Source organism: Myotis brandtii, unplaced genomic scaffold (assembly GCF_000412655.1).
Source record: "Myotis brandtii unplaced genomic scaffold, ASM41265v1 scaffold708, whole genome shotgun sequence".
NCBI classification, from domain to species: domain Eukaryota; kingdom Metazoa; phylum Chordata; class Mammalia; order Chiroptera; family Vespertilionidae; genus Myotis; species Myotis brandtii.
Window position 1 is genome coordinate 3319877 of NW_005370777.1, and position 12033 is coordinate 3331909.

A 12033-nucleotide genomic window follows, 5' to 3' on the forward strand; every position below is an offset into this window, starting at 1 on the left:
AGCTCAGAGCCGACCAGGATGGGCGGGAAGCTTGGCTTCCTCCATCACTGGAGCAACCAAGCCTCCTGCTCGCTCCTGCTCGCTCCTGCTCGCTCCAGCTCTGTGGCTGCCGGCCGCCATTTCCATGGCCACGACCAGCTGAAAGCAGGTATCTGGGGTTTATTTATCTTCTATAATTGAAACTTTGTTGCCTTCAGGGAGCTCAGAGCCGACCAGGATGGGCGGGAAGCTTGGCTTCCTCCATCACTGGAGCAACCAAGCCTCCTGCTCGCTCCTGCTCGCTCCAGCTCTGTGGCTGCCGGCCGCCATCTTAGTTGGGTTAATTTGCATATAGTCACTCTGATTGGCTGGTGGGCATGGCTTAAGGCGTAGTGAAGGTCCGGTCAATTTGCATGTTTGTCTTTTATTAGATATCATCCCAGTAAATTCAAATTTTAAAAAAGGAAACAGAATAATAATTAAAAAAGAATACCCACCTCATCTATTTTTTCTGCATTGGAAGAAGAAAAAAATCTACCTTACCAGATATCAAGTACACAAATTTTAGAGCTCCTGAGCATTAATGAATCATAAGTCTATACAAATCACAAATATATCTTCTAATGAGATAATTATTTGTTGCCAAATTAAGAAATGCCACACTTACTTCTTACTTGAAGTGTCATAGAGAATGATTCTTTTATCCAAGCCTATGGTTACAAACAACAATTCATTGACAGGAGAAAAGCAGATGCCTGAAGCTGGAGCTTTATGAGTACTATCAAAGTTATGGTGAGGACTCTGACTATTCACATCCCAAAGAGTTACTACTCCGTTATCCGAAACACTGCCCAGCAGCGATTTCTTAAATAAGGAGTACTTCAAGTGCCGAATAGGCTATAAAAAGAAGAATAAATTTTATGTAATTGTAAGCATTCATAAGAACGTTTTATATAAACTATATAAATAACAGCCAACCACAGACACAGCACTCACACAGGATTTAGGACTTTTCTGGTTTAGAGACTAACAGGTTTCAATCAATACCATAAAATCATTTAGTGGGCTACATAAGATGATCCCAAGACATACCAATATTCTAGTAATTGAATATTTGTCATGATATTACTAACTTGGAGTACAGCTAACTCAATCTCCTCTTTTTTTCCATAGGAAAAAAAAACACAATACATTGATTCATTAGGGTTAGAATATCCCTAAATAAAAGGCCCAGTCACAGCCAAATCACAAATAAGTATAAGGAAACACTAGCAGAGAATAAGAAATATTTGTATTTAAAACATATTTTAGATATTTATATATTTGTTTGATTCTGAGCATCTGATTGTGCTAGAACAGCGATTCCCCAAAGTGGGTGCTACCGCCCCCTGGTGGGCACTGCAGCGATCCAGGGGGGCGGTGATGGCCACAGGTGAATTTGTTTTAACTTTTTTTGTATTACCTTTCTATTCTGAGTTCAATAAATAGTTTCATAATTTCAAACTTCAATGTTTCTAATTTACACCTTTCTTTACTAGGTTAGAATATCCCTAAATAAAAGGCCCAGTCACAGCCAAATCACAAATAAGTATAAGGAAACACTAGCAGAGAATAAGAAATATTTGTATTTAAAACCTATTTTAGATATTTATATATTTGTTTGAGTCTGAGCATCTGATTGTGCTAGAAATTCAACAACTAAAGCATAATGAAAAATCAACTAAACCACAAAGGATGAAGAGTCAATACTCTGGACTAGGCATGGAGAAAGCCTTTGGTCATCTAAGGAGATATATAATATCTCTCCCCTGAAGTTCTATATTAGCCTATTAAAATCTTTGTTATCTCTAATTTTAGTATTCATCCATTCCCATGTTATTGAGGATCTTTTCAACGTAAGCCACAAAGTTGGACAATGGTTGAGGACAAAGAAAACACGATATGGTTCCAACTAGAATGTAGGCATGTAAAGAGTTAACTCTAATACAAAAGTTAGAATGAAGTGATTGGCAAGGAGGCCAGTTTATATCATAGTAAAAATAAACAATTAATTAAGTCTCACACCCAGCTGAAGTCCTTCCTCCATTAATATTCCCCATTTTATTCCTAATCAGATAATTCTATCTCACTGTTCTGAATCTCCATAAGTTTTTTATCAATCACCCATATTGTCATTTATATGTATCTCTTTTATTCCCCCAATACAAATTGAACTTGAAAAAATGCACTTTTCAATGCATTTTTAATATCCAATATATTTTCCTTAAACATTAAATATATACTACTCAATATAATGATTTAAAAAACTGCTTTTCAAAAGTGAGGGACTCCCATCTTTTATCTAATAATAATTACGGCCACAGTGATTATAATTAAAAGTAAGAATGGAAAGAAGATGCACCTTATCAGAAATTTCTGTGGAGAAATTCAATGGAAAGTTAGTAAAAAATTAGATTACTTGAGAAATTAAATGTATTAAGAATTTTATAGACTAATTTTCTTGAAGAAAAAATTTGGCTAATATCTATAATAATAAAAGCGTAATATGCTAATTAGACCAGATGACCTTCTGAACAAAGCCAGGGCTGTGAGGGAAACCTTAATGAATCGTAATGTAAATATCTGATATGCAGGATGGTTTTAGGCGACCTCTGTGAAAGGGTCGTTCGACTGCCAAAGGGGTCGCGACCCACAGGTTGAGAACCGCTGCTCTAGTTCCTTCATAAAAAGTTTCCTGCCCTAACCAGTTTGGCTCAGTGGACAGAGTGTCGGCCTGCGGACTCAAGGGTCCCAGGTCTGATTCCGGTCAAGGGCATGTACCTTGGTTGTGGGCACATACCCAGTAGGGAGCGTGCAGGAGGCAGCTGATCGATGTTTCTCTCTCATCAATGTTTTTCTATCCCTCTCCCTTCCTCTCTGTAAAAAATCAATAAAATATATTTTAAAAAAAAGTTTCCTTACAACCCTCCTCAGTGTAGCTTAGTGGTTGGAGTGTCAGTCCAGGCACCGAAGGTTCTCAGGTTCGATTCCCTGTTAGGGGCACATACCTGGGCTGCAGGTTCAATCCCTAGCCCCAGTTGGGGCACGTGTGGGAGGCAACCAATGAATGTGTCTCTCTCATATTCAATGTTTCTCTCTCTCTCTCTCTCTCTCTCTCTCTCTCTCTCTCTCTCTCCCCCCTCTCTTTCTCTTCCTCTTTCTCTCCCCCTCTCTTCTTCCCTCTCTTCCACTCTCTCTAAAATAACAATGGAAAAAATATCCTCGGGTGAGGATTAACAACAACAAAACATTTCCCTACATACTCCTGGTATTAACCTGGTAGCAATACATGAACTATGATATACTTATAGTAACCAAAAAAACAAAACTCCATATATCCTGTGCCTAAACACACTCAATTATCACATTCCCATCAGAGTACTTAATGTACCTGTCCTGTAGCTAACATAATTTGAGCTATGCAACACTTCTATAACTGTAATGTCTATAGAAAGATTAATATTCATGTTTTGAGCTTAACCTGTTAACAGTATTTGTATTTTGTTATATATAGTTATAATCTAGAAGCATGTTATATTCAATGGCCTAATTGAACTCAATAAAGTAAGTATACTCAATCTAGTATGAATTAGCTTATTTTCAATCAAGCTTATTTTAAATACTTAATTTTAAAAACTTAAAACTCATTGGTTTATATAAGAGTTCAAAATCTATCTTATCAATTTTATTTTGAATAAACCCATACTTACCTGGCTACTACCATGACCAAAAGGAGTAGTAGAAATATTAGTGGTTACACTGTGCAAAATAATTTCACCACTGAGAGATCCAGAAGCAACGTAGCAATCATTCCAATTATATGTTACACAAGTTACTTCATCTTTATGATCCTGAAAGAAAAAAATGAAATACAGTGCCATAAAACCTTCAGAAAGCATATTTTCATGTTTTTGCAAATTTTGTGTTTTATAAATATTATCCATTTGTCAATCTAATATTTCCTTTAACATTTTCCTCAAATTTTAAAAATTACTCAAATAAGCAGAAAACTATCTGATCAACACCAAGTCTTCTCAGGGAACAGAGATCTATTTTTCATAACTATAATAAAGCTCAGGCACCCTGAAACGAGAGACAGACTAGAAAGGTAATTTTCTAAATGGCAATATGTCTCCCTTACAGAATTCACTTCCACTGACAAGTAACATTTATTGCGAGTTGACTATCAGGAGCGTCCCTGCCCTTGAAAGTATTACTGTTCAATTGAGAAGACAGGACATTTAAATTAACACGAAAATGGCAGAACAAAGCTAAGTGAGTGGTGGTAGAGGCAAAGTGTCAAGACAAAAGAGGAAGAGGCATCACTGTGAATTGAGTTGACAGAAGAAGCTTCATGCAAGACATAAAGTTGGAGTTCAACCTTAAAGAAAGGAGAAGAGCTAAACTAGGGGAAGTAAACCAGACCCTGCAAAATGGAAAAGAGTAAGAAACAAAAGCCCCAAAGCCAGAAGGGCAAGGTATGTTTGAGAGATGACAGCAGCTGCTTCCCTTTGTCAAGTACCTACTGACGCTGGGAGCTTGATATATTATTATTGTTATTTATTTATTTAAATCCTCACCAGAGGACATTTTCATTGATTTTATTTATTTATTTATTTATTTATTATGACCTTTAGGTGTACACGACACTCCTACCAACTGAGGCACACCACCCAGAGCCATATATCATTATTAATCCATAGAACAATCTGGGAGAAAATGTCAGTTTTTCCCATTTTACAGGTGAGTTGACTAAATGGCACAGAAAGGTTAAGAAACCTGTGCAAGCTCACATAACTGCTAAGTGACAAAGCCGGGATTCAATTCCAGGTCAAACCCAAAAGCCTATTTGCCTCCCTCTATATTAGGCTGTCTCCCAAATCCAAAGGGGAATCCACTTGGAAACAATAAAACTGGTTTTGAACAAACTGAGTTCACAAGGACGTTTTCCAACATCAAGTCAGAAATCTAGCAGGAACACAGAAAAGGGATCAGGATTAGGAGTCTAGTTTTTTACAGTTTGGTGCCATACATTACTAATATAAACAAACTAACCTTTGTATCTAATAATCAGATTAATATAATGCCAAGAATAGTAACTATACTATGCCACTATTATATTACACTTTTTATATTGTAATAACTATTACATAACCTTTTCAAATGGTCCTCCAAGCATGTTTGGAAATGTCTCTACATTTTATTCCTTTTCTAAATCAAAGAAACAATATCTGATGAGAAGAAAAAGGACATTTAGGGCATTGTTCCCATCTAAGAAGTTAAGAATATGAGGTCCAATACAATATCTATGACTTTGTAAAGAAACAGAATCTTTATTTTCCCTAACAAATCTCACTTCAATGCTGAAGCATCTTACTTTTATTATAAAAGCTCAACATTAAAAGTTTGGTAACTAAGCACATTGTGAGATAACCATTTCTGTAACATTACAAAACAACAACACCCAAGTTCCTTACCTTAAGAGATCGATGAACTCTTTTTGATTTTAAATCCCAAATATTAACAGTGTTATTCAGGCCTCCGCTTACCAAATACATAGATGTGGAATTTAAACTGACACATGTCTGCTTTTGCTATTAAAGAAAAAGAAAGTTACCTTAACTTAACAGAGCCCAGAGATGACTTTTAAGTCTTATTCAGTACTTAGCAAGCACTTAATAAATATTTGTTGAATTAAATGTTATAAACATGCTAATACTTATACTAAAGATTCACCTCTAATCTTCCACATGGATCCGATAGCTTGTAAGGAGTTAAAAAAGACTTCAAGAAATCAACCAGATTCATGTTCTCTGCCATACACAGAGGTGACAGAGGAAGCTTAGAAAATACCAGCAAGTCTTGGCCTCCCATCAGGGCTTACCTGCCTGTAATATCTCCCCTACTAAAGCCTGCTCTTACATTTCCGCAGGATGCCCTGAATTACAATCAAACCACAGCTCAGAAAATACTAATGGTAGAGAAGACTTTCAAGGATGTGTCTGTCCCTCATTTTACAGATAAGGAAAGTTTTCCATCGAGGACAAGATATTTGCCCAAAGTCTCATGGCAAATCTCCCCTTAAGAAATCCAATTCTTAAACATTGAGTCATCAGAACTTGACTCTACATTCTTTCCCATGTATGTAAAGACACCATCCATCCACCCAGTTTTTCAAGATAAAATTCCAGAAATTCGCCTTGATTCCTCGTTCTGCCTGCCCCAAGTCTACCATAAATTCTCTAAACTCCGACCCTAAAATAAATCCCAGCTGGCCCTCCCAGTATCCAGCACTACTTCCAGCACTCTAATCCAAACCCTGTGGAACCACAACAGCAGCCTCTTAACTGGCTGTCCTGCTTCTACTCGTGCGCATTCTGTTCTCCATAAGTAGGGTGATCTTTAAAAAATGTTAATCTGATAATATCTCTCCCATTTAAAAATCTTCAATGGCTTCTAATCAACCCTAGAATAAATTCCAGACTCATTAACCTGGCTTTCAAAGCCCTATCTATTCATCTGGCCCCTTCCTACCTTATCTCGCATTTTCCTCTTCACCCACTAATTCTCCAGCCACAATGACCTTCTTGCATTCCTTAAAAATAATTCTATATTGTCCTCAAGGCTTCAACAACAGCTATTCTTGCCCCGAACTTTGGCTGAACAGCTTTTTCTGGTCAACAGACAGCACCTTAAATGCCATCTCTTCAGGGGTACTCCCTTGGCCACCTAAGGTAACTTGCTATCTCAATATCTTAACTATTTTAGTTCTCGACACAACAACTTATCACTATCTGGGTATTCTGTTTCCTAGTTTACTATCTGCCTTCCACCAGATTGTCAGTTTCTTTAAGAGCAAAGACCATATCCATGCTCAATATATATTTATAACATAAATGGCTAAAAATACAGAAGCTACCAAGTTTTTCTCACAATAATTATCTGAGTGTCATCTACCTGGTGGTGCCCATCCGTCAGAAGCATGTATTTTCCTATTTAACCTTCAGGTACAATACGTAGTTACATTAATGTTCTTACCTCCAGTTGAATGCTATGGGGAAAAAATGGAGAAATAATTCCAAAGGGGAAATATTTGTGACTTAGGTAAAATCTAAAGGCAAAACATGCAGGTTTAGGCAAGTCATCTCACCTTTATCAGCCTATGTTTCTTCATCTGAGAAATAAGAAATGAGGACTAGAACTACTGTTCCTACCTTGAGAGTCCACGCATCTCAAAAACATCCTCTACTCAAGAGAGCACCAGATTCTTAAAAAGCTGCAGATGGCTCCTACACTCAAGCTTCTTACTGCTCTTAGATTTTGACGAAGAGTCAAAATTACCAACACATATAAACAGGAGCACATTAGATCAATGTGTCAGTATAGTAGGTACACTTCTCTTCTAGGCACCATACATACACACATAGGAACTAAATTTGGTCTGAACAAACTAATAAGATTTAGAATGTGGTTATCACTGCAAATCAGGACAGTTTACTAAGAGCTATATAAATAACCTTTACAGAAAATAGACAAGAATGATATCCATCAAAGATAAATATATTAGGATTCTAATTGTCAAAAACAACTCAAATTATTCTTAAGGGCTCAGAACAAAAGCTATGTTTATAGCTGGCTTACCCTGATGATAGAAGATTCTTTTTGTTAATACATTATTAATGTAGCTAATGAACTTAAATAATTAATAGAAATCGTGTAGTTATTACAGGAATCCTACATCCCAAAACACAAGCAATGGGTGCAGTTTTTAAAATCTAAAAATAACAGCTGGTCAAATTTCTAGGTTATATAGTAGCCTATCACATCCATTATAACACTGTTAATACCAATCTGCCCACTTTTAAGAAAATACAAAATCAAAGAAAATAAATATAAACTTAAAGTTCTACTCAAAAATTAATGTTTAAATAAGAATCATATTTTCCTATATAGGAAAGGTCTAATATCTCAAATAGCACATGAGTAAAAGAACTTGGATCCTACAAAACAAAGGTTTTCAATTTGCAAAATATGTTATAAGTAAATTAAAGCAGATTCAAATTATAACTATAATGACCACTTCAGCCACATGCATCCTGATGTGATTTCTTAACTATGGGAAAGAGAACTAACTGCAACAACTGATATGGAATATTCACAAAACTTGTAGAATTGTGTCAATTTGTGAATATCATCTATTTTCATAATTTCATAACAAAAAACAAAAAGGTACCAAACTGGTTCTAAGACATGATGTAAAAGTAGCATAATACATATTGTAACAGAGGAAATAAAAATTATTTTGATGCTATTTAATTAAACAAATTTTTGTCAACCGTCTTTGACAGGATTTAAAGATTCAAAGATGATGACTAAAATGTTTTGCCTGCTCTGAAAGGATATACACTTTGACTTTTATCAACCAGAGATGCTCTTTGCTTCAATTTTACGTAACTGAGTTTGAACAGGCAGAAGGTCTCAAACTCCATTTCTACCCTTAGCATTCTCTCTGCCACAGCCTCCAACATATATGGGCTGGAAATGAACTTTGGGTCAATCCCACTGGATATCTTTAGGAAAGAACTGATAGAAATCAAACGTCCTTTTTAAATCTGGGCTCCCTTACCTATTCCAGTGTAAAATTAGGACTCTTCATAATGTTTTAGGGTCTGCTAGGAAAATCTGAAACTTAAAAAAGAACAAGCTACCAACATCTTATACCTTTTTATTTAGATCATATCTTATTTAAAAAAGAAATAGCTTGGAAATAGCTTCCAATAGATTGGAAATGAGGCAGCCAGCAATATCTTGAATCAGAGAGATTACTTTATAAAACAAAAGAATAAGCAAGCAATATGCAATGAAAGCTTCTTTAAATGCTCTGGGACCAAAGCTCATTTTGACAAAGCCATCTTTTCCAGGTGATGTCGCCACTGGGGAGGCTCAGGCAGGCCCTTCAGTATGGACAGAAGCAAAAGCAGAAAGCTATGTCAGATGGGGGTCCTTAGCTGAGATAGTCCTCAGCCCAATGTCAGTGAAGGCAGGGCTACATCATTAGGGCTTCATGGTCATAGCAAACTAGTGACTTAAATGGGACTTGGTCCTTAAAAAGGCAACAACACCAGGGAACCTCCCACAGAGGAAAAATGGAGAAAGCAAGTGCCTAGTTGACAAAACCTGAATCCCTGATTGCTCCCCTAAGATTCAGTATTATTTTACTTAAAGATGTTTCAGTACCCATCTCACCGATAAGTGTTATGGTATTATTTTGAGCTTAGGTTAAGAAAAATGCGTTTAAACACCTTTATATTTAGTTGCAAGCACCACAATAAATAAGCAGTTGCCACCCAAGTAGAAGTAAGATTTTCTTTTAGGTTTTGTTTGTTTGTTTGTTTGTTTTTCACTTACCCCTTCACCAAGCTCTAAAAGTGGAACAGGTTTACATTTGCAACTTGAAACAACAATTTTGTCGCCACTGGAAGATGCTGTCACTAGGAAGTTATCTAAAGGAAGAGTTATGGAGCATAAAACAATCCATGAGCATCTCTAGCACTAGACTGTTAATACGAGAATTGTGATAATAAAAGCAAGCACACTAACCTAAGCAGAAAAGCAAATGAGCATCGCTTATACATTAGCTTTCAAAAATGGCTCAGTTTACTACTTACTAAGCCTCTTCACTACCACCACAGGGAAGAACTATCCTTTCTGGCTCTGCTATCACTTGAAAGCTATGTAACCCATGTGAAACACTACTCCATTTTCAAAGAGTAAGCCAGAAGGTCTAATTTTATACTTCAAGAATGAAAGCATAATAAAAGCACCATCAGCATATATGAATCAGCCTTTTCGTCTATAAACACTGTTCAGGACAGTTTTTAACACAGTGCTTGGTACCCATTTAAGTTAGGAAGCAAATATCTATATTAGTCTCCTATTTGTCCACTAAAAAAATAAAAGCTGGTATTTTCTCACAACTAGAATTTTTGTGATAGAATGTTTCAATCTTAAATATATTAAGAATAAATATTACAGTAAGTATAGCAAATATAAATAAATGTGGTTAAATAGCAACTATGTTATGGAAGAGTTCTATTTTAAATTAAATTTTAAATTATTTAAAATTTAATATAATTACATTTTTAAAATTTTTACTTTAAATAAATTTAAAATTATATTTACCTTATTTTATGTGGAACAATCAGTAAAAACAAAGCAATGTATTTTAAAACTAAAATAATTAAATACAATATAACCGAGAACAAGAGTTCCATTTTGAAAGTCCTAACACATTAAAATATCAGAAGTTTAAATTAATGCTTTTAAACAAGCAAAGTTCTAATTGCATTACTTTTGGACGATTTCTGTAACATTCCTATATTTTGTGAACAGACCGTGGGTTGTGATTTTATGATACATGATGATTTAAACAAAATCATTTCCACCTACATATTACAGCACTGAGGAAAATATATCATTTCTCTTTATTTGGCTTCTTCCTTGTTTACTGCTACTTTTCTCCTTACAATATAAAAATGAAAAAAAAAACCAGAAAGATAATGAGAGGGTAAAATAGTAACCTCTTGTATTTCTCACGTAGTTTTACAAGTCATGAGAAAGTGAGGAACATTATCTCAAGGACCAAAAGCATAGAACACTGATCTCCCTGGCACGTCACCATGAACTGCGCCTTTGGAACCCATGCGAAGTGGCCCCCAAGTTTCTGAGTGTGGGAAGTCCTCGTTCATCAATAACTAACCTCCATGGAAGGGATCAAAGCTTCATTAGGAATAAGATTAGATGAAGGCTCTCAGTGCACATCTACTGCACAGGAAAACCACACAGAAATAAGACCAGTTTCCAAGTCATACGATACCTCTTCATAGTCACAACAGTTTTATTCACAGACCATTAAATGGTTTGTCAGTAAATGCCAACGGTTACTAAAACTCCCTGGAATACAATAAACCAAAAATAATACATCTTACTAAGTAATGCTATTTTTCTCTAATGCAGTAACAGAGAAAAATTAACCTCTGAACATAATAAAAATCCAGTGATAGAGAAGCAACCTCACGTATTTGTCCCTCTTTAAAAACAGTTCCCCCCACTACACTTCTGGAGAGTACTTCAAACATGTAGTCACTGCACCATGAGTTTGATTAATAGAGCACTGAAGTAATTAACTTTGCTACCATAATACAAATTCAAGGAATGATGAAGTAAATTTAATTCAATAAGAAAAACCATCATTTTTGTTATATATTTGCATTAACAATTAGATTGAACATGAAAACTCCTAATGGTTTTGTTTATGAATCAATCACATTTTCATCAAGAAGCAGAATATTAATACTTTGGTATTGATAAGATCAGACATGGAAAAACCTAATTTGCTGTTTAAGAAACTATATGTAGGAGTTTGACAAAAGAATGACAATTTTTAACATAGCAATGCATACAAAAGGTGATGAGTACTTTTTGACAATAGTGGTTCTCAGCTAGAGGCTACTGGCATTTGGTGGGAAGAGGCCAGAAAGGATTCTAAACACCCTCTAATGCACAAGACAGGCCCCATAACAAAGAATCACCTGGCCCAAAATGCCAATAGTGTGAGGGGCTGAGGAATCCTGATTTCTAAGCTTCACTGCCTCATTTATTTTATCCACATATCGGAGTTTACTAAGACAAGGAGGGTGTGGATCAGAAACAGAGAAAGCTTCGAAAAATTCAGTAACTTCTCTGAATATTTGGGAAATGAGACTATTTTTGTCATAGATAGAAAGGGAGAAAAATACAAGAATATATCTGTAAGATGGGGATGTAGGTCAATTTTGATTTTTATCTCCTCACCCAAGCTTCGTTTCTGTCTTTGAGTTCTATCATTAATTTCCAGACAAGAACCACAAATATTCAAACAGATTCAAAAACTCATTCCAAAACCTTTCAGAATTTTTCCCATCATTACCTACCTTATTCTATTTGATTCAATAACAAACTCTAAATAACAAAACG

The 12033-nt window shown here is 35.6% G+C and overlaps 1 protein-coding gene across 5 annotated transcripts in view; it reads right to left on the reverse strand.

The window, feature by feature from the left end:
* The window catches only part of NEDD1 (neural precursor cell expressed, developmentally down-regulated 1), a 29635-nt gene that overhangs the window by 17232 nt on the left and 370 nt on the right, over nucleotides 1-12033 (reverse strand). For 2 of the 5 annotated variants that reach the window (XM_005882356.2, XM_014530054.1), the window contains exons 2-5: nucleotides 9427-9521; nucleotides 5496-5612; nucleotides 3729-3869; nucleotides 647-876 (exon numbers count right to left, since the gene is read on the reverse strand). In XM_005882356.2, the coding sequence (XP_005882418.1) occupies nucleotides 647-876; nucleotides 3729-3869; nucleotides 5496-5612; nucleotides 9427-9521 (583 nt within the window). Of the gene's footprint in view, nucleotides 1-646; nucleotides 877-3728; nucleotides 3870-5173; nucleotides 5250-5495; nucleotides 5613-9426; nucleotides 9522-10777; nucleotides 11033-12033 lie in introns of those variants that run through there. The other 3 variants (XM_005882357.2, XM_014530055.1, XM_014530053.1) reach the window with 3 other exon arrangements.